Source organism: Xiphophorus hellerii, chromosome 3 (assembly GCF_003331165.1).
Source record: "Xiphophorus hellerii strain 12219 chromosome 3, Xiphophorus_hellerii-4.1, whole genome shotgun sequence".
NCBI classification, from domain to species: domain Eukaryota; kingdom Metazoa; phylum Chordata; class Actinopteri; order Cyprinodontiformes; family Poeciliidae; genus Xiphophorus; species Xiphophorus hellerii.
This window is the reverse complement of record NC_045674.1, coordinates 28,534,030-28,557,129: the sequence shown is the minus strand read 5'-3', so window position 1 is coordinate 28,557,129 and position 23,100 is coordinate 28,534,030. Positions and strand designations below refer to the sequence as shown.

Below are 23,100 nucleotides of genomic sequence, written 5' to 3'. Positions count from 1 at the left end.
GTTATAAAAATGTTACATATATCAAAACTGACTTTGCCTTGAAATTGGGCCTCTGTTTCTTTAAAAACTTTCGGAAACTCCGCCTTCAGAAAGTCATCACAACATGGCTCCTCTACTAAACCTTTAACGACATTTTTACCAGTGTTGGACTGAGAAGCAGATTGTATAATGAGCTCAGCTGATCCATCAGGTGTTTGCTAATTGCTGCTGGCTAGTCTGAAGGAGCTGAGTGGGGGAGCTGTGTGGGAGGGCTCCTCTGTGAGGCGGTAGCTCTGAAACTGCAGCTCTGAGGAGGAGCTTTGTCCTCGAAGGCGGAGCTCTGTCCACCCAGATGTTTTGCACAGCTGAATGGTTGCCATGGGAGACAAAAGAATTTCTTAAAGAGTCCAAGCAACACTTCAAGTATAATTTTTGATTATGGAATAACGTTATGATGTAAAGCTCAAAAAAGTCAATTTTACATAATACTGCCCCTTTAAGAGTCTGAAATGTTAGTCTTTTTTTCATGTAGGCTAAAACATTTTGGACCGTACTCTCTGTTTTTAAATAATCCATTTAGCATTTCTTCGTAAATTTAAAACGAGATTGCTTTAGATTCTGGTCAACCTAATCAGATAACTTCGAAAGGGAATTGATCAATTCAAATCTAATTTAGAGTTGTTAGAGTAAAGGGGAAAAATAGGTATTCAAGCCACACTTTTCAGATTTTATTTAAAAATAGTTTGTGAAAACCAACTCACAATTATGTCCTATCTTTTTCCAAATAAAGTGCAAATGATCAAAATGTTTGCTGCAAGACGACAAAATGCGAAAAATTGCTAAAGTATAAAAACTTTTTTAAAACCTTTCCTTTAATGCATCAAAAGTCAAATTCACAATAAAGACACACAGATTACAGTACTGGTAAACATCCAGATTACTGATGCATGATGTTACTCTGGACTTGACGCCTGAGTAAACAGAACGGCCCGCTCCAGCAGAACCTCGTCTCTTTACTGTCTCACCCGTCTCCTAACAGGTTCCGGCCCAGAGTCTCACACACACAGACACACACACACACGCTGTATAAGTGTGTCTGCGTAGAAAAGTGGGACTGTGGCACCAGAGAACGGTGTGTGCCTCATCATGCAGATTGCTCACAAGGCCAAGATGTTCCCCGGCCAAACAAAGCGTGGCCTTATGATTTCTGTTCTCTACGGTCAGACCGGCCTGCTGTACATAAATATGAATAATCCCACATTAGAAAATCTCGCTCTAAGATGTAAAGATGAAAATTGTATTAGAAAAATATCAGTTTGAAGATAACTTTTTGCAGGTGATTTATTTTTTTTGTCCTGTGAACAACAATAAGTGATTTGTGGAAGGCATTTATTTATGTTTTTCTAAACACCTTTGGACTCATAAAATGCAAGTCTGTCATGATTTTTTTTGTCGTTCCAAACAGCCCAAAGCAGTCATCCTCTTTACCTCAGATAAGAGACAAATTACTATTAAGATGATCTATTAAATCTAAGAAAAGCTAGGATTTTACATGTGGCTTAAAACTGCTTCTGGGACGGTTCATTAGTCCTTAAAAACAGTGAAAACGGCATTAGCTTGAAGCGTCAGGCGCACATTAGTTTCTCTCTACAGGGGAAGAAGAGCTCTTGGTCTGAAAACAAATAGAGTTGATTACAGAGAACAGGCGTGTTTAATGTGCAAAAGACGCACAACGTGACCTTAATACACAAATTATGAGTCATCAGTAAATGTAGGGTCTAGCTTGTGGCAATCTTTACGCCACCTGACTGAGCTTTTCTGGTTTTTCCTCGACACTGGCAGCAGAGCGCTAAGCTAGCTTCACGTTGGGATATCATGTGTTTGCTTTTCAATTTTTAAAAAAAATTATTATTATTTTGACCCGGCTATTAGCTTTCAAAGTGTTCCCTGCTTCTAAAGCTGGGAACACAGGAGCAGGATATTTATGTTTTATCTGCGTGAAATTAGCCGGAACAAAAGTTAAAGCTCGTGGTACGAGCAAAAGTATCAAAGAGTCATATCAAAACAGCGAGCAGATGGCTGAGCATGAAAACAGCAGGATGTCCACAGAGGTGAGCTCAGGGTGGTCTGTAGATGTATGTGACGAGTTAGATTCAGTGAAGACCAGAATTATTCATACTGGGATATTTAGGCTGAAATTATTTTTCTCTTTTTTTTTACAAACATGTTTGTTCTGATTGAGGATCCGTGCAGGAAGTTAAAGATTCGACTGAAACGGACGAGGCTTTCCTTGCAACAAGTGGCTAGTAATTATAAAACAAGTTTGACCACTGAAATATCAATAAAGATGTTGATATGATTGTTGAGAAGGGTAAACGTAATTATCAACATGCATTATTTTTTATTTTCATTCTATGTTTCCTATGATTCCTCTGAACCAAAACAAGGTTTTTGGTTGATGAAAGTTGATCATCATTTTGGGCTGAATGATGATCAATTTGTATGTATTTTAGCCAAGTTTTAGTCAGAGAATAAATCTTTTTATTTCAACCCAGAAGCGTTCAGTGCTGTATAACTCTTATAGCAGGCCATGAAGCATGAAACTAAAAGTTCCGGAGAAATTATTTCAGATCTGATTTTCTTGTCATCACGTTGGAATCTGTGTGCTTTTTATTTATTTATTTATTTTTTACATCATAATCTGTCCCACAGAAGAAAATAACTCCATCCTCTTTTTGCACAATTGCATCTTTGTGTGTTTTTAATCCTAAAACTACAAATAAAATTGTGTTTCTTTAAAAATGACATCAAGTTCGTCTAAAATTATAACTTGTCTTTTTCAAAAAGTCATGTGACATTCGCGGTTCTAAACGGGTTTTATTTGGCTTCTTCGTGATGTAAAGGTCGCAGACTGGAAAATCTGAAAGGTGTGGTGTGCATTTTTATGCAAACCCCTTTATTAGGTGCCCCTAAATAAAATCCACAGCGATCCAATCAGAAGTTACCTAAAAGGAGTCCATTCACATCCAAGTGACCTACATACATGATACTGAAAACTGACAAGGCCGGTGATCCCGGCCAGCAGCAGGCTGTGGGAATGTTTTCCATCAGCAGAAACACAGAAGCTAATCAGAGTGAATGGAAATATACATGAAGCTAAATATAAGACAACCTTAGAAGAAAACCTGTTGGAAGATGCAAAAGAGTGGAGACTGAGGTGGAAGTTGACTTTCAGCAGAATATTGACCTAAGTTTAAGTAAGCCTATTTAGGTGTGACATTAGCTGCATTTCCATTGACCCTATAACTGCGCAACTTTACATTTACAATAAATTTGCTTAATGGAACCATGGAAATTTTTTAAAAAGCTCTTGTTTTTTGATAAAAAGTTGATGAGGTGTTTTTTTGACCGTATCAAAATTAGTTTGTCCCACAAAACGGCAAGGAAACACTCTTTTCGCATCACACGAGTCACATGATCAACAATAGCTCCCATATTTATATTTATACACAATATCTATATCTCTTGCTATAACCTCTTATAGTCCATACATATATAGTCTTGTACATCTGTAAATAAATATTTATATCTCGTAGAGCACTTCTGGATAGATGCAAACTACATCTCGTTGCTTGTACTTGTGACAGTGCAATGACAATAAAGTTGAATTCTATTCTATTCTATTCTAATTGGATGCTGCCACTGGCTCAAACCACGAAGAAGACGACAACAGGAAGTGGTTGGCAGATGACAGAGCTGCATGTTTTCTATTGACTTTTTGGATAAACAAATTACTCATGTGTGATTTTAATCGTGTTTCCTATTAAATAGAAATTGTTTTTTGGGTTTTTTTAACATTAGCGGGATATTGACAAAGTTTTGCCCACATTTGTAAGGGGTCACTGACCCAGTCAAAGTTCAGACACAAATCTAATTGGGAGTCAGTGGTAAGACATGAAAATTGCAGTTCACACTCAATCCAGTCTGGTTGAATCTCAGCTATTTTGTGAAGAATTGGAATAATTTCATCTGGAAGAGACAGACTTCTAAAGGCTTGCAGCAGTGAAAGGCAGATCTGCAGCCTCGACTGAGGAGGGCTGAATACAAAAATACATGTCAGGAAACCACTGACCCTTTTTTCTTTTACTTCAAAATAACGGTCTGCTTTGTGCTTATGTCACATAAAATAATTGCAACGTGTCAAAATGTGAAAAGGTCTAACGGGTAAGAGTACTTTGGCGAGGTGCTGTAGGCACACCGGTTTTATACGGCAGCTGTCATGGAAAAACCGACCACACAGTGGAACGAGTCATCAGGTCAGAACCAGTTCCTTCTCTGAAAGTGAATCCATTCGGTAACATTTTAACATAAACCGTTCATGGCGTGTTGAGTGAGTCTGAGCAGAAAAGGTGCAGAGAGACAAACATCAAGTGATGAATGCAATCTGACAGACAACACATGGATGCGACATTGAAACACAGAGCAGCACGAACAGCAAGTCTTCATATTCTTTGCTTCAATCTGCAAACCAAATCGTCCTGCTGAAGCGCTAAAAAAAACAACATCCAGAAACAATCTACACATCTGCTTTCGGTTTTCCTCATGGAAGCGACTGTACGCCCTGCTGTAACGTTAACTGCACATGGCATTAATCCCAGCGCGATTTCTCTGCCTACCAAGGGGGCAGCTCTAATATCGGAGAGTGAGGCAGTAACCTGGATCCTGCTGTGAATTTAATTTGATGGTGAAGCGTCTTATTAGCGGCGCAAGCTAAGCTTTTCTCCTGCTCTGGGATTCGGAATCCGTTTCCTCCTGACATACTTTTCACAATTGCTATTCCGAAAGCGTTCGCAACCGAAGACATCGCCTCTCTCTGTCTCTGTCTCTTTCTCTCGTGGCCGCGCTAAAACGGTGCCAATTTAAATTTCATTTCAGCATGTTACAACCTAATCTCTGTGCACCAGTTTGAAATGAAAGCGATAGCTTTGTTCGGTTCTGCACGTGTTCCAGGTGAAAGTGCAATAAGTCCGTCACGTTTTTCCACCAAAAATTAGAATTATAATTTGAGGCCGTTTACGTGTTGCCTAGCAAAAGTGAACTATATGAGGTACAATAAAATAAATACATAAATACTGGTTTCAAGAACGACATTTGAGAAACTTTAAGGTAAAATAACTAATTAAAGTAATTAAAGGATCAGTAGCTTTGCTGTTTTTGTCTTGTTTATTGTTGCTAGGTTTTGTGTTTTCTTTATCTGGGTCTTCTCTGTTGCCTGTTATTTACCGTGATTGTTTTCAGTGACACAGATCCCATCTCCGGTTGCTATGTTACCATCTGCTCTCCATAAACTCATCACCTGACACTTAGATAATAAACCATCCTATCATACGGTGATGGTCACATTTATTGGCACTCCTAGTAAAGATGTGTTAACAGTGTTTAGGTTCGTAATCTCAGGTCAAGAAGTTCAAGAAAAAAAGATCCGACCATTAAGTACATTTACACAGAGGGGAGAAACAAACAGTGTTTGTTTTATGCAAGGAAAACAAAACTATTTTTTAATTTAGGATTCACTCTTTACTGATTGGATATTTAACATTTAATGATCTGAGTATTAAGAAACATATTAGTAATACATAATTTCCAATTTAACCATGGCATACAGTTAATACGAGAGATAAGTTCACTGTTTGCTTCAAACAATTATTCTTATAATATGTTTAAATTGATGGTTGTTTTTGTTTTTTTTTAATGGGATCATGCTACAGCAACAATTGATCCATTTATTTGATATTTATTTTTATAACCACATTCGTACGAGAGGTGCCAAAAAACATAGGTGGTAAAGAATAGACTTGTTTTGGTTGTATTTACCCAGAATGCGCACTGCATTCTGGGTAAAAGCTTCCTGCTTTCGGAGCGGTCTCTGGTCTTCTTGGCTTGAACCGCACCAGAGTTCACTTCAACCGAACTGAGACCTAGATTTTTTAGGTCCGCATCAGAGTTTGATTGTGCGTTCACACCTCCCCAAACCAACCTGACCTTCCAATCAAACAAACTAGAGTCTGATTAAAGCAAAGTAAACAGGACTGGAGTGAATGCAACCTATATAACTTATACTCTTGCTGAAACAAAGATTTCAGGAAGGGAATTTGTTTCTTCCTTTCTTTGCCACACATTTTCTCTATTAAGTGGCACTGCTCCACTTTGAAAGTATTAGTAGGGATATCAGGGCCACAGTCACCATGTTGGGTAAGAGGTGGAGAGCAGCACTGTACAGTTATAGGAACATGGAGACGTTAGTAGGCCAGAGGGGCTGCAGGTGCTTACTAAAGTTAGTAGCTATCTTTAACTAGGCCACTGCACATGTATTACCTGAGGTTAGTGTCTGAGGCACTCCTTTGGTGCAAGTCCTCTTCTTTATCCATCAAATCCTCCAGAAGCTCCTGGTCTCTGTCTATCTTACTGCCTGACTCTTTTCTCTCACCCTGCCTGACTCTTTCCTCTCTTCCCCTGTCTCCAGCCTCATCTTCCTCCTGCACCTCTCCTAACTGCTCATCCACTTCCCGTGAACGCCTTCTCGATTGCAACTGGCTGAAAACGGAAACAGATGCGAAGACAACAGCACATGCAAAGCAGAAAGAAAATCAAAGATAGCATGAGCAACATAAAAACAACAAGAGATCCAGAGATGCAGTGCAATGAAATAAGCAAAATGATTGAAGAAGAAGAAAAAGAAAAAAAGGAAGAGCAAGTTTAGAGCAAAACACCATGAAAATGAATTTGGTTTCAGTCGCACTTGAGACAAGATCAAAAGATTTGGTGTAATTTCGTAACACTTTTGGGTCAGAGACTGCGCCACAGCATGACTAAGCAAAGTTCAAGAAGTTTGATTCTTGTGTCCTAAAAACACAGAACTACGAATAAACGCTGTATAAAAGAGTCAATTTCTCTTTTTGGGTTCAAATAGGTTCAACAGGAAAAAAACCCCCAAAACTTTCCCATTCCCGATTAACAACTTAATTTAACATCATCCGATTCTAATACGGATGATGAGCCTCTCTCTATTCACACAGCATCTTCACAAGATCTTTTGGTTTTGTTCTGGAGTATGAAGGTGGAAACTGGCTTGACACATGTCTTTCCCTTGATATTCTGACTGATTTTATTATAAGAGTAATCATGTAATCTCGATGATTACATCGAGAGTAATCATTTATACCCTTGTATAAAAGCAGGACAGTGATTTCGTCTTGCTAACGCGGGCGTGAGCTTACCGGATCTTGCGGTTTCCCTGCGGCCGTTCTGATTGGACAGATATGTAGCTCGTGCTGCTGAACCGAGAGGCGCTGCTGGTTCTCGACACAGCGGACACGTCGCTCACATCGCTGTCCGATGACTTGGCTGACAAGTTGTCAGAGCCCCGCGGGTCTCTGCCTGAGTGCTGCACACAAAGGAAAACAGATATTAAAAGGTATTTCGTTAAAGCAAGGCATTTGGCGAACATTTGCAAACGACAGACTAGCATTAACAAAAAAAAAAAGAAAGATTATGATTGGAAAGTGCCAGTAATTTAACACATAAACAATGAGTCCGTTATATGTTAAAACAGAGTCATTTAGGTAAATATTAAGTTATTTCATATTTACAGTCAATCATGGAGTCATTTCAAACAGTAGCTCAAACAAAACTTAACATTTAAGTTGTCAGCTACACCAATCAGCTTGTCTACAGCTGTTAGCTCCGCCTACTGACCACTGAGGCAGAGAGATAAAATAAACTCAGTATGATGCAGCACACGTCTAATAAATAAACATGTACAATGAATACAAATATGCTTTGCAGTGTAAACCAGTCATTTCTACTAACTGAATCACTGAACTGTTCCTGTTTCAGGTCAGTTAGAATCACCAAAACGGTTTCTCTTTGCTAAATGCTTCAATAGTTATAGGGAATTTCAAAAACTTTCTTCAAAATCAGAAGTTTACATACACTTATTCTGCGTTTTGTAGAATTTTTGGCCAAGTTATTCAGTTTCCACAAACTCCTCGCAGTAATTTGATTCATTTCTCCTGATGGAAGCGGTGAATTATTCCCATCTGTGCCCAAGCTTTACGTATTGAAATGTTACTTCAATGTTTTTCATAATGTTCCTTTCATCGCGATGTACTCACCAAAAATAAAGACATCAAAAATAGACTCTGCTGTTACCTGTTGGGATGAGGATGGTGCTCTCACCCTTTTATTTCCCCAAACATAAATCATTGTATCTACGTATTTCCATTTTAGTTTCATCACATCATGAAGAAAGCACAGGGTCTTTGTCCTGAAGAGCTTTTACAATCGAAATCTGGCTTTTGGAGTAATGACTTCTTTCTCTCTGAGAGGCTCTTGACCAAGTAGGAACCGATTCTAATACGGATGATGAGCCTCTCTCTATTCACACAGCATCTTCACAAGATCTTTTGGTTTTGTTCTGGAGTATGAAGGTGGAAACTGGCTTGACACATGTCTTTCCCTTGATATTCTGGCTGATTTTTATTGAGTTTTTCATCGTCATCCACTCGATCACACACGGCAGAAGTACGGCGTGTGTGAGACGTGCCTCCATTTAACTCAAATGGACCTATCACAAGCTTATGAAGCCACGTCATCATCACCTGAAATACAGCAACTGTAAACTTCCTACTTTGACGAAAGTCACAAAAATATTTCTATTTTCTCTTGCATTTAGAAAAGGGAAATAGCTAAAAAGATATAATGGAAAAATAATATTTTCTGTTTTGTTGAAAGTATTTCATACATGAGTATTTATTTAACAACGTATTGATTTACAGGTTGATTTCGATGTGTTGTTTTGTCCTTTTATAATCAATCAGCGGTGTGAATCTCCCGCCTGTTTGTTTTTATTGTCATTAGAAATAGTAAGAAAACACAAAGTTTGTGTTCCAGGGAGAACACTGAAAAGTGTAGCAGCCTTGCAATTTGAAAGTTTAGAACATACTTATTTGAACTATGCTTCTCGCTCCCAGCAGCAGCAGACGTTCAGCTCAGCGTTCTGTGTGAGCTATAAATAGACAGCAGCAAGGTTGAAGAAACCTTTTCATACACTAGGTCAGAGTCAGGTTTTTGAAAAAGTGCAGATTTAACTTTTTCACAATCTGAGTAAGCACAATCTAAACTAACAAGAGACAAAAAGAAAATGTACTAATTCATGGTTTCCTAGAGCGACAGAATGTTTTGGGATACATTAAATATTTCTTTTTGTTTACAAACCAGTCAAGTGGACCCTGTTACTGGCAATATTTCTCAGCAATGCTTAAATTGTTGAGAAATAATCACGTCCAAAGTCCTCAATTCCTCCTAATGACATTTACACGAGGTTTATAGAATTACTGTTTTCTTTCTATCCAATAAAATGGTACATCAAAACCAGCAGCCATTAATTGGCTAATAGAGAATGCTTTGATTACGCCGCGGCTTCCTTGGAAGCTGGTCTGGAATGACACACAGCCGGTTTGAATCAAGCTGTGTTTATGTTGTTCAGGGTCTGTTTACTGTAAGGGCGGCTGAGCTGAGTGTTACAGTTACTGCTCTGTTCAGAGCACTTGCCCAATTGAGTCCAGCTTACTAGCAGGAAGAACATTGCTTTAGTCAATGGGAGCTCTAGGAAAGCAAATAGTCAACAGACAAGAACGACTCACACCTGAATCTGCTTTTTATAGACTTGCGTTAGCATGCAGCTTCTGTCAGTTCAGTAGCTTTCATAGCACCGACTTAAAAGGAGAGCAGAGCCAGAGTCTTTGTCTTGGCCGCAGTGAGACAGCAGGCCAAGTTCCCTAAAAGTCTTCAGAGCCTTTTTCAGAGCCGAAAGGTAAACAACTGATTATGGAAACAGCTGGTGTCACATTCCCGAAAATGATAAGAGGAAGCTCTGGGCTGTGTGAGCTTTTATTTTTCCATCCCTGATTCCAAACTAATGTGTTAAACATCAAAGGGTTTTTGTTTGTGTTTAGTCTAGCGCGCGCAGAGCGACGGAGGAGTGTGTATTTAGCACATTGCCCTATGTTAGTCAAAGCAATCCACATAATAATATGCTGTAAGAATCTGTTCAAGTACCATAAAAAATTATTAATAACGTTCCTAAGTCTTTGCATTTTGCCATATTGCAACCGCAAAATTCAATTAATTTTATTGGGATTTTATGTGACAGAACAACACAAATGAAGAAAAATAATTACTTAAAAAACTCACAAATAAAAACCTGAAAAGTGTGGCCTACCCATATGTATATTGTTTGGTTATGTCTCAACAAGCTTTGTAGATCCAAACATTTTTTACCTTCCCTCCTGCTAAAAAATGTGCCAATAACTGTGAGTTAACTATGGGCATCATGAGATTAATCACAAATAAATGCTTAATTTATTATATTTGCAGCTCTGGAAAAAATGAAGAGATCACTTTAAATGATCCGTTTCTCTGATTTTACTTTTTAGAGGTAAAATGAACATCGTTCTTTTATTCTACGGACTACTGACAACATGTCTGCGAAATTCCAAGCAAAACTTTTGTATTTATTTGCAGAAAATGAGGAATGGTTAAAATAACAAAAAAGATGCAGTGCTTTCAGATCTCAAATAATGCAAAGAAAATGAATTCATATTCACTTAGAAACAAAAATGCCAACACTCAGGAAGAGTTCAGAAATCGATATTTGGTGGAATAACCAGGACGTACTAAAATGAAGAGCATTGGACTCTTCATTTTGTTTCCAGAGCTGTATATGTATTTATGCACTCCTTTGTGTGGAATCATGCAAAGTATCATATTGGGTTTAATCAATGAAAATTTGTATAAAATACTTTAAAGTTTGTGGCTGTAATGTGAAAAAATATTTTAAAAAAGTTCAAAGGGTTAATAATATTTATTATTCAACTTTCAGAGATATGTGGGGAGGGGGAATCTACAGGAACTAAAAGATTTTTGTGTCTGAAACCAAAATGCTCTAATAAGACATGAACCAAACAATGAGCATGTTTGAATGTAGCTAAGTGAGTTAGCATCATGCTCAACAGCTTCCAGTGCTTGCCACACTGTGTGGCCTTTGGGCTGAATGAGAACCAGACACCAAGTGGATGTTTTCTGGAGTCCAGCGTCTGGGCGTGTCTGTACCTTGTGGTAGTCTTGTTCCAGTCTGGAGTCGGCGCTGGCTCCCTGCTTGTACATGTTCAACTTTAGTTTCATCTGCCTGGTCTTCTCCTCCATGTCCATACCTGAGCACAGAGACACATGCTGTTCAGCCAGGAAGTTGCTCTGAGGGAGGCGGGTCAGGTGAAAGGTCATTCCGTCGTGGTGAGAGACAAGCTTCTGGTGAGCCGTGATGAGACGAGTCAAAATGGAAAAAATGCATAATGGTTGACTGGATTCACACACACATTCAACCTGTTCCACCTGAGCTGCAGCATATTCAAACTAAAATATTAAAATGCTAAAGTATTTCACAAATATTGCTAGTTAATTCCTGTGTATTTGCAAATCTCCAACTTAAACCATTTGCACAAAGATTTTGCATATTTGCTCCTCCTCTGACATAAAAAAAACAACTTTCTATATGTCAGGAGTAATTTAACAAACACATAAAAAATGTCTCATTTAGCTTAACCCAGCAATATCCTTAAACTGACATTTGTTCCAATGTGCCTATTTATACTGCTGCTTGTGTTTTTATGGTCAATATTGTTTTAAGCAGAATAAATTCACAGAAAAACCTCCCACAAACTACAAACGTCAATACAAAACTTCCCACCAGAACACCATCATCAATTGTTCAGTCCCAAAATATTCCTGGATCGAAAACAAATGCACAGCTACACCTCCACCTGCCCACTGCAGGCTTCGTCTCTGCAGCTGCACTGCATCATCCGATGGCATGATTCGATGAATGCAAACACACACATTGTGCCATGCACATGAGCAATGAGACTGAACATTCAGACACATACACACCGACAGAAAGATAAAAAGTAGAACAGATACGTTGAGATTGAGGTCTAATTAAAGGGAACTCGTCTCTCTGTTAATTTAATTCTCTGTCATGTTTAGTAAGTATGTGCTTACTATCACTTTTCACACAACCCACAAAACAGGTTTTTAGCTTTTATCAGCTGACAGATGTAGAGAAACAAAGCCATCTGACTACAGATGATAACTGTGACTGTAGTTGACTGGTTGGATATAAAAACAACAACAAAGAAAACCTAAGTTTTACGGTCAGTGAACACACCATACCCAAGCGCTAACAACACTCGGTGTCAAAGTTGTTACCAAGGGAAGAAGAATCATAGTTAGCACAGAGGTGTAAAGAACCTACTCCAAAGGAAGCTGTGTTTTCATATTTTTAGAACTGTTGCTTTGGAGCAAGAAGGATTGTGTGTTCAGACTGGAATTGGACCCACAACCTTTGCGTGTGGGACTGTCTCCCACATCAAAGTAGATGGCCATAAGGATGATTGGTCACTCTACACTGGAAACTAAATGGAACCGTGCATGGACATGTGGGTGTAGACGTATCGACACGTCTTTTGTATTATATTCAGACTGATGCTGTGTGAAAGCGGACAGGACATTCAGCAGGTAACAAGAAGGCTGAATGGAGCACAGCACAAGAGTGTTAAATCAGGAAATGTTTGCATGTTTTCTGGACTCATTAATGTGAATGTGAGGATCTACGTTCTCTACACAGGACAGACAGGAAGTGCTGTTGTAGTGATGCTAGCTGCGCTAACTGTACTTAACACTAAAACACCGTAATGAACTCAACTTAAAATAATTTTGTCTCTAGTTTACAGTGATGGATGTTGCCTGATTTCCAAGTAGGGCTGGGCAATCTGACTGCAAAACATATCACAATATATTGGTTTCATATCGGTCAGGATCAATAAATGTTTATTATTTTTTTCTTTTAAATATTTCAAATACTCCCAAACTGATGATGTGACTTTTCCTGTTTTATCCAATTTCCTCTTGAGCTGTTGTACTCATTTTCTCCTTTCACTCCACGTCGTTGTTTTTGTATTTTTAAGCAGCTAAGTTAATGAACAAGTGGTTGCTAGGTAACCAAAGAGCGAGTGAGTTAGTAGATGCCACCAATCTCATTTAGTTCAGAGAGGTTGAGCAGCTAAAATCTCTCCTCTGCCTACATCCTGCAGAATGCTGAATCAGAGCTCAGTGAACTTATTGAAATTTCTATTGGTTGTATTATATATTGGTCATGTATCTACCGCGATATATAAGCGGCATTCCATTGTAATGTTAGATACAGTAAACTGCGTCATGTTGGCTAAACATTTAAACTGCTATTACAATGTTAGTTTTGATTCATCTGATGAAATGTATTTCTCAAGGCTAATCTTTGCATTCATAGTTCTTTGTAAGATGTAAAAAGATTCTCATGTGTGAACAAATGATTCACATGAGAAATCTGAGACCAACATCAAAATAAACAACAAAAATCGTAGCAGCTTAAAGGTTTTTAAATGCCATCATCAAGCTACCGCCTAACTGTGAAGGAGAACAGGAAGCTTTTAGATAATTTCCCAAAACTTTTTAGATTTTCTCCAGATTTTGACATCTTACTAATTAATCCGACAAACATGCCTGGGAAAAATAAAAACAAAAAAATCTACAAATAACTAAGGAGGAGCTTGTCAACTTTGTTTCTGGGTCGGACAGGGTCTTATAACAATAGCTGCATTTCCATTAACCCCAGAACTGCGTAAACTGAAATGACGGAAATAAATAACCTTAATGGAAACACACCAATATTCAAAAACAAATTTTTTTGCGCTAAAATGTTTTTGCGCTAGGATGAGGTAGTTTTTCAACCATATCAAAATAGAAGTGTTTTGCAAATTTCACGAGTCAACAGCCAGATGTTACTACTGGAGAAGATGACGAACGAAGAAGACGACAGGAAGTAGTTGGAGGATGATGGTTTTGGGGGTTTTTTTCAGGAAATGTGGCTCCACCAGAGCTCTCTTAGTGTAACACAACTCATAAAAAGTTGTGTTGAATCCATAGCTCTTCTGTAAAATTGGCCACCACAATTTACCCAAAATGCCGCATACGTAGCCACTCCCATGTATAAGGAGCTTGTTGCTAAAACTCCAGGATAAGATGCAGACGTCTCCTCTCATGGCTGATAAATGATGGATGAATTATAAATATATCTCATGTAACCATTCACATTTGTCGCTGACATGGTTGCTAATAACTTATCGCCTGAGCAAGCTTATTCAAGTGTGATTTAAATTATATTTCTTATTTAATGGAAACTTGGCAAATGTGAAATTGTGTTTTTTCGACATCAGCAGAATATTGACAAGGATTTGCGCACATATGTAATGGAAACACAGCTAGTATCTGCTGTAAAGAAACAGCACTGGAAACACTTGCTATCATTGAGCCCAGAAAATAAAGTTACAGACGTGACAGAAGCTGGAAGCGCCATCTACAGGACAACTAAAAGAGTGCAAGAGAATGGAGTCAAGCAAAGCGCGGACAGAGTAGACGGCTGGGATGAGGGGAGGCGGATGGGGATCTGGGGAGGAGAGTAGGGGTGGGCGGGCAGGAAAGGAAGAGGAAGCAGCAGAAGAAGAAGGGACAGACCTGAGTTCGTCCAACTTGGTGAGTCCGTGTCTTCTGGGTTTACATCACAAAATGGACAGACAGAGGAGAGGAACATGGATGTAAGAAGATGCACAAAGGGTAAAAAAGGGAGGGGTGCCAAGTTGAAGAAGGGGCATGTGCGTGGGCGTGTGTGTGGGTGTGTTTGTAGAGGGGTGGGTGACGCCATCATTGAATGTGTCAGGTTTGAAGGGTTAGAATGAGAGGGAAGTGGAGGAGGGTCGGGGAGGAAGATGGGGTTTGGGGTGGAGGGGGGGAGGGCACAACACAACACAACAACAATACAACACAACATTGACAAAACAGCAAACACAGAAGACACAAACAAAAATCATCACATTCTCCAACAACACACAAACTCCACCATGGGCATTGTGGGAAATCGAAACAGAGCAAGAAGGTGCAAGACTGGGAGAGGCTAAGACAGAGGCCGAGAGTTTAGTCATTAGAAACTGAAGAGGGGAAGGAAATCTGGGAGGGGGAGAGCTGAAACAGGAGAGAGATGTTAATGGATCAAACCTGACAAAAACTGGAGAGAGAGAGAGAAAGAGAGGAGAAGGAGTAAAGGAAGAAGTGGATGTCGCTTCTTGTGGGGAGAGACAGCCTGGAAAAGTAACAAAAAAGAAAAAAAACCACAGCAGGAACCAAAGACACTGAGCAGCGAGCACACAAAAAGAAAAAACAGCCAACTCCTTCAGCTGGTGTCTTACCAGAAAGAAAAAGGGAGAAAAGGTGAAATTGGTAAAATGTCACCTTGTAGCAAAGTAGAAGGCAGAAGTATGTGTTAAGATGTAAACACATTGACAAGCAGACGCATGCAGAAGTCAATCAGTTTGTTTTAGAAATTATGTTACGCAACAGCAGTAAGTTCCTGCTCCAAGCCATTTCACTCTCTCTCTCTCTGATATATTTATGCTGAATTCATAATCATATTTTTCTTCCCCTTTATGTTATTAATAACTTTGCAGCCTGCTAGAACCGACTTTTTAGCTCTAAAAACTGAACTGAAACTTCCAGTTCACTACTAGCAGTCATGACTCTGACAACAGGAACCCCGTTAGCACGCAGGACGTTAGCACATGAGCTAGCAACGCTCCACATGTGTGACCGCTTCCCCTCAGAGTCGTTCTGACCCCTTTACCGCGCAACCTTCAATCCTGATCTGAAGCAGCGGTCACATCACAACTCATTTTTCAAACCACCTTCCAACAAAATTAGCATTTTGGTTCTTTAATACCCTATTAACGCCTTTCTAACGAAGTGGCGCATGAATAAAAAGGCATCAGAGACAGGTGACTCATTAGCTTTCATCTCTTTGTGACGGCCAGCATCATCAAATTACTGTATATTCACTGGCAATAATGTGACATATAAAAAGATTGACTTTTTATATATCACTTAGGGACACAACAGTCAGTTACCTACATATTACAGACAGTATTCAGCTGATAGTACAGCATTCAGAACGCCCCACACACAAAGCCAACCAGGTAGCCGGTACATTTGATCACAAAATGTTTTTTTTCTGTGAGCTGACAGCACTGGCCTCTGTTGAACATGAAAAAAAAGTGCTAAAGAAAATGATTTATTTGATTTCATTTTAGGGGTCAAGCTTCTAAAACGGTACAAATGTTGTTTTTCACTCTGTCAAATTGTATAAAATGGTATATTTATGCAACAATGTTCATTAAAAACCTTTTAGCTTTAGAAGCTTCGATGTCATTCATCATTCTCCTGCTTTGGTAAAAATGTTTCTACAATCTAAAAGACAGTAGGAGCATAAATAACCAAATTCAATGGAATCTGGAGGACACATTACATTAGCAAAGAGGAAAAAGAGACTTAGTTCAAAGGTTAATGAAGATGGGATTCTTTGGAAGTACAATGCAGCATACACAGAACCTCAAGACAGGAGGATGTCACACAAATCCAGCATATGTAAATATGTAAATTTGATAGGTATTGTATTTACACTTAGAAACATGAAAGTGTTCTTTATTATGTTTGTTGGTGATATGTCTGTCTGAAATAAATTATCATTTCATTTTCATATCATTTTCCTATGATAATTATCATTGTCATAGGAAAACCGGAACAAAAGAGAAAAGCTATGCCTAATATGTCTTTAAATAAATTTTATGAAATGGAGCCAATAGTTGGTTTTATTCACACTGTGGAAACACACACACACACACACACACAGATATTGAATTGATGTCCGTTAATGTTTCATTCATTTCCAAAGCCCAACTCTGACCTGAACCTGAAAACAGGACTTCTTCCTATGGGGCCTGCAAAGGGGGCCCCATGAGGGGGAGTTGACCTTCATAACATACTATGTGTTGGAAAAACTGGCTTTACAAGGTGAGAAATACTAAAACACACACACATGCACACGCCCGCGTACGTAAGAGAACAGTAAAAATTGTTTGTTGCTATTGTTTTACATTATGAGTACATGAACAGCAATAACATGCAGTACACCCTGTTCTCCAGCAGAGAACAGCACTTTAGAAGGATAAAATATAAAGCCCTATTTCATAACGTCATTTAAAGCAGGACACATTCACTCTCAAACCCACCAACCTGCGTCAGTGAGGGAGGGGTGTGGCTGAGACCCTCCGTCAGACAAAGAGCCATTCAACCCTCGCTGCTGGTCCTCCCATGTCACCTCTATGGGAAATACACACACACTCACTGGAGGACAGAGAACCCCAGATTGTCTTGGAGAAAAGTATTTTTCGTACTTTATGTGAGGAAAAACTGTAGAACTGAGTTGTAACATGCCAAAAGATAAGTAAATAAAAAATAAACACTAGGAGTAAGAAAGAGAAAGAGCTGAAAGCAGCGACAGCTCCTGTTTAAAGATTGTGAGCATGCTGCCATCTGCTGGTCAGCTGAGAAAACTGTCTCTTATTCTAAACGATTCTGCTTCCTCTTTTAGATGATGTTTTCCTGCAGGAAACCAAAAAATACTAAAGATGTTTTGTACTTTTACCAGATTACTGTAGCTGCAAAAAAAAGTTAAACATTGTTCTTGAATTGATAGCACTCCAGAAAGAGTTCCAATCTTATTAAATACTTTAAAATTATGGGCATATGTTTGATAATAATTGTTCTTCAAGGTAGAAATGATTGTTAGAGCTGGGTAAAAATAACTCAGCATTAGCATTAAGGGTGGGTTAGGTATTTGAGGACGTACTGAAGGCAGAAGAGAGCATGCTAGCTAGAAATCACAACAAATGTAATAATATCAGAAACAAATATATCTCCTATTTGTTCAGGTTACTTAAGACATACAGGGATTAATTTGTTCAATCTAAGAAGTACAAACAGAACAAAGTTAAAGGAAAGTAGAAATGTGCAGAACTAATAAGACTAAAACAAATCACAGTAAGTAGACGTCGAGAATAGAGGTGTAACAAGAAGATCTCACGTTAAAAAAAGTATATTTCTTATGAAAAAATAAAGACTGGACTGAGAAGCTCAAACCAGTATCAACATAGCAGATATGAGAAGGATTGGTAAGAACAATAAAAATGCTGCAGCTGGTACATTTGTTAGCTACCAATGACAGATTTTTTTTAAAAACTTTAAAAACTGTATCGCATTTAATTATCTCTGTTTTACTATCTAAAAGTTTTATAATGATCCGATCCGATATTTAATGTATTTCTCCTGTAATTTGTAATCAGGTTATCAGTTTTTATTACCTTTTTCATTTAAGTCTTTAAATCACCAGAATTTGTACAACTTTACATTTTCTGTCTGATGACATCGTTTTAAAATATTAAATCAGATCATTTGGATAGTTACAAAATACTTGAGTGGCATTTAAAAAAAAACAAAAAAAACTTAACTCTTACTTGGGTGATTTCTTAGATGGTTAGTTTTAACTTTTACTTGAAAACATGCTGAAGTAGTGCAATTCATACTTGAATACCAATTTTGGGTGCTCTCCTCACCTCTGGCAAATAAACACAAACTTGGACGTTCCAAACAAATTACAGATTTTTTTTTTTTTTTTTTTTAGTAAAAAGAAAAAGAACTAGATTTTTGTTTTACCCCAAAATACTGCTAAAATCATGTTTGGTCTGGCTCTTCTGAACCTAAAACTGATGTGTTGTTACACCCTTAATCACGAGCTGGACAGGAGGCAGAAGAATGGCAGGTTCCACAGCAAACCCAAAGCATCACTGCATTCAGAGGACTTGCCTTTCCTTCCGTTTACAGGAGGACCTTGGGGTTTTTCTTCGCTGTTGGCAGCTAGAAGCAGATCGACGCTCGTCAGACAATGAGGCCGTGAAACTTTGAAGCAATGAAGAACATCGTCCCACAGATCAGATCACAAACACACCACTTACCCAGAGAGTGTTGTTTGTTTTAACTTTGAATGATACTTTGTTGAGTTATGCGCGCTGTGGAGTTTATGCTGTGGAGCTAAATTGAGGCCATGAAGTTTGTTCAAAAGAGAAATAAAAAAACTGAATTTTTTTTTTTTTTTAATTTTAAACTGGAAAAATACTTTTGAAACTGAGAAAAATAATCTGAAAGTAGTTTTGAACAATTTTTCTGTTTAATTTTTTTTTTTTTTTTCAGTTTTAATTTGATTAGACTTTATGGCCCCAATTTAGCTCCATAACTTCAGGAAGTGTTTAAATTCATGGATACGAGTTTGCCGAACATAACAGAGTTAGAAAGAACAAACGAGAAGGCAGATATTTTATAAGTTTATCAAGTTGGAGCCAGTAAACTCTGCCTTCTCATCTAATCCAAAGAGTGCATCTAGATCCATTTCTGAGGGTAATGCTTAAAAAAAACAACCTGTGTCATAAAAAAGCAAGAATCCATCTGGACTGATGGGACAATGTGCCAGTTTGCAACCATGCCAGTGAAGGTTGTTGATGATTTCTGATTGCTTGGTAAATTGTTTAGTGTTTTTTTTTTAAGTCTGTCCCAATGTGTCCACTGGTTCAGTTAGCACTATTACGGCCTCAGTCAACAAAACAAACAGAACACATAAACAGATGGGTGAGCAGGAAGTAGGAACTGTGGGGAACCCACGTCTCTGCCAACATTCACATCATTCATTCAAGCTTATGGGTGAATGTACTGAAACCTCCAACCGTGTATATTAATCTCGTCCACAGACATGACCCGCTTTGTAAGTTCTTTTCCTTAATAGCATTGTAAATAATTGACCCAAACGGTTTTTATTGCAAAAGGAACTCCGCTTTAGAGCAGGTTTATGTGGAAGGTAACACACCTGGAGGAACACTGTGGGCTTCAGCGGCCCTGCTCTCCGGTCCTGCTCCCTCCGTTCCTGCTGCCTCTTCAGCTGGCACGTAAAGTTTAAAGAAAATTATTCACTTTATAATTATAACGAGACGCCGCTGAACTTCCAACCACAGCTGGTTAGGACGGGCACACTTCATCAACATCGCAGCTTCTCCATAGGAAGGAAGGCTAAGTTACCTCAGATCAGGTAACTTAACCAGTTGACATTAAGCTTCATTGGAAAATGTCCCATTTCTAGAAATGTTTCCCAACTACAGAAGTACAGTTGGTTAAAGACAGAAAGGAAGTAAGGAAGAAATAAAGTGACAATGACTCAAGTAGACACTGGAAGACCTGGAGAACTTAAGGAAAGTCCTTCTCTAAAGAGACTCAACCCCACATCTATTTTTCCTTTCAATTTGTCCAATTCTTTCCCCAGAGGTCGTGCAAAGCTAAAGAACTTCATGTTTTTTGTGCATATAGAATTACTAATGATTTACATTGATTTACAATGTAAATGTAATTTACAAGTGTCCGAGTAGCAACACTTTGCTGTCGTTAGTCCTAGTCCGCAAGTCCACGAGCTCAGATAGGGGCTTTATGAAGAACCTGCAGGATCCAGACGGATCAGGAGGTCAGAAACAAATGAAGACGAGGCAAGCCGAGGGTGCAAAGAAGACATGAGGCACCGCAGACCAGGTTTGAGTTTTCACAGAGAGAAATACAACTCAACCAAAACGTTCTGCCTGATAGACTAAAAAAAAAAAACACAAACCAGATACAAACCTTCATTTGACTGTTTTCCTTCATTTCCATCTTCTGAGAGAGAAACGGAAATAAACCAAACGAAGGTGGATTGTGTTGTCGTGAGAAAACAGAAACGCATCAATCAAACCATACGTGGAACAACTCTGTAGACAAATAATCTCACATTTTTACGTCAAAACGTGAATGTCAGTAGACCATTCACCCAAACAGCGGAGTCATCGAGTGCTTCTAGTAACAAAGCAGCATGGTTAGCTAACGTCGAGTGACTTACTTCTATCTGTTCCTGGGGGTGGAAGCTGTGGGAGTTGGCGCCCTCGTCTACTGGACATAGGAGTACTGGTGGGACTGGTCTGGACAGATCCACTGCGAGGATGTGCCCTGAGTGACAAAAAGAAACCAACGTGAAGCAGAAGAAAAGAGAAGGTGGGGCGAGGCCATGTTGCACCCACATCACAGATTTACAGCAAAAACACCTTCTTTTTGTTAGGTCATGCCACTATAGCAGTGGTGGAAAATGATTTTATCTTGGGTCGATAATTCATTTGGTCCATTTTCAAATGACGCTGAATATTATTTGTAGGTCATTCAGACACATCAGTACGGAAGAGGATTAGGACCACTGAAAAAAAGAGAATAATTTAGACTTTTTTTCTCAGAATTTGGACATTAAAATCAGAATTCTGACTTTTTTATTTTTCCAGAATTTGACATAAATCTTCTGAGATCAAGAGTCAGAGGTCTGAGGGGGGAAAAAACCGTCAGAATTCTGAGATTAAAGTCAGAATTTCTTTTTCTTATTGGCACTAATCCTCTTCCGTACATCAGTGGTGTTGCAAAAAAGGAGACAATTTCAACCCTTCAATTCACTCTCACTCTCTGGGTTTTGAACAGATGACATTTTGGCACATGATATGGAGGCTGAGGGTCACATCAACTGCAGGGAGCTGATCTGCAATAAAAGACGCTCGGTGTGAGACGAACGCATGTACAGTCGACTCATCGGGCTGCAGGGAGAAAAGAGTTCAATGCAGATCCAGCAGACCAGTGCGACCATGCGTTCATACCGTCTCTCAACAGCTTGAAATCAAAAGTAAATTAAACAAAAAAAACAAAACACAATGCCATCACAAGGATAACCAGCATCAGTTGATGTTAATAATGAAATCAAAGTTAAAAAAAATATTACCCTCATCACTGCTATACTCACAAGTGTATGAGCAGTGTGGTGGAAATATTAATAATGATAATAATAATAATAATTAAAAAAAAGAGGTAGCAAGCTATTTAATGGGGTTAGGATTAATGTGCCTGAGTTATGTGTAAAGAAAATACAGAACATCCACAGTGCTGTTAGGAAATAAAGAGGGAAAAAGTGGCCAGGTGTGGTTTGGGGATGGGGGGTTACTGAGGGAACGGGTAATGGAGTGAACTGGGGTGAGGTAAAGTAAGGCAGGGTGGCAGGGTATTATGAGAGTGTTTTTAGTTGGGAAACAGGGTTGGTTGTTCACACAGAATGAGTTAGTCAGGAATAAGTCGGGTACGAGCTTCAGGGAACAAGTCTCTAAGGCTGCGCTAGATTTTAGCTGCACAAACATTTTAACAGAGGTTGAGCAATGCTGGAGGACGCGAAAAAAAAAATCTTGGTTGATGTAAAGGGGCAGTGTTACGTAAAATTGACTTTTTTGAGCTTTGCATCATGTTGTAATGTTGTTCTCTCATCAAAAACATACCTGTAGAATTGATTAGATTTTTTCATGCATGTTTGAGCAATCCTTTAATCTCCATGCATTCAAGCTGCACAAAACGTTTGGGTGGACCTAGCTCCGCCTTCGAGCCGCAGTTCCTCCTCCAAACTTTCGCATCACAGAGCAGCTCTCCTCTGTGACTCGTTCACTCAGCTCCTTCAGACTAGCCAGTAGCTATTAGCAAACATCTGGTGGAACTCTGTGTCTGCTGAGCTCATTATAGGAGCTACTTCTCAATGCAACACTGGTAAAAACATTACTAAGGGTCAATAGAGGAGCCATGTTGTGTTGACTACCTGAAGGTGCAGTGTTGGAAAGAGCAGGACTTTCTCAAAGCAATAGAGGCCCAGTTTCAATTTTAAATTACTTAATCACATTTCTTTTAAATCATATGTGAACTGAAGGTAACATAGTTAGTCAATTGTGCTAAAAATGACACTATGTGGCTGGAAAACGCATAACACTGCCCCTTTAAAGCTCAAAATGATGGTATAGAACTAAAACATTCAGCAAATTGGTAAAATCGAGTTGAAATATCAAAGTAATCTGCTGGAAAATCACATGGAACTGCTGCCTATTTAATTTCACGCACTCATCCAATCTCCTATATACAGTAAACACATACAGACCCTCACAGCAAAAAATG

At 38.8% G+C, this 23,100-nt stretch overlaps 1 protein-coding gene across 36 annotated transcripts in view; it reads right to left on the bottom strand.

Annotated features, from left to right (window-relative positions):
• The window catches only part of rims2a (regulating synaptic membrane exocytosis 2a), a 159,749-nt gene that overhangs the window by 21,825 nt on the left and 114,824 nt on the right, over window positions 1–23,100 (bottom strand). For 32 of the 36 annotated variants that reach the window (XM_032557728.1, XM_032557740.1, XM_032557724.1 and 29 more), the window contains 4 exons: window positions 20,981–21,087; window positions 14,647–14,679; window positions 11,152–11,252; window positions 7,257–7,423 (listed from right to left, as the gene is read on the bottom strand). In XM_032557728.1, the coding sequence (XP_032413619.1) occupies window positions 7,257–7,423; window positions 11,152–11,252; window positions 14,647–14,679; window positions 20,981–21,087 (408 nt within the window). Of the gene's footprint in view, window positions 1–6,354; window positions 6,574–7,256; window positions 7,424–11,151; window positions 11,253–14,646; window positions 14,680–19,930; window positions 20,027–20,980; window positions 21,088–23,100 lie in introns of those variants that run through there. The other 4 variants (XM_032557765.1, XM_032557729.1, XM_032557764.1 and 1 more) reach the window with 4 other exon arrangements.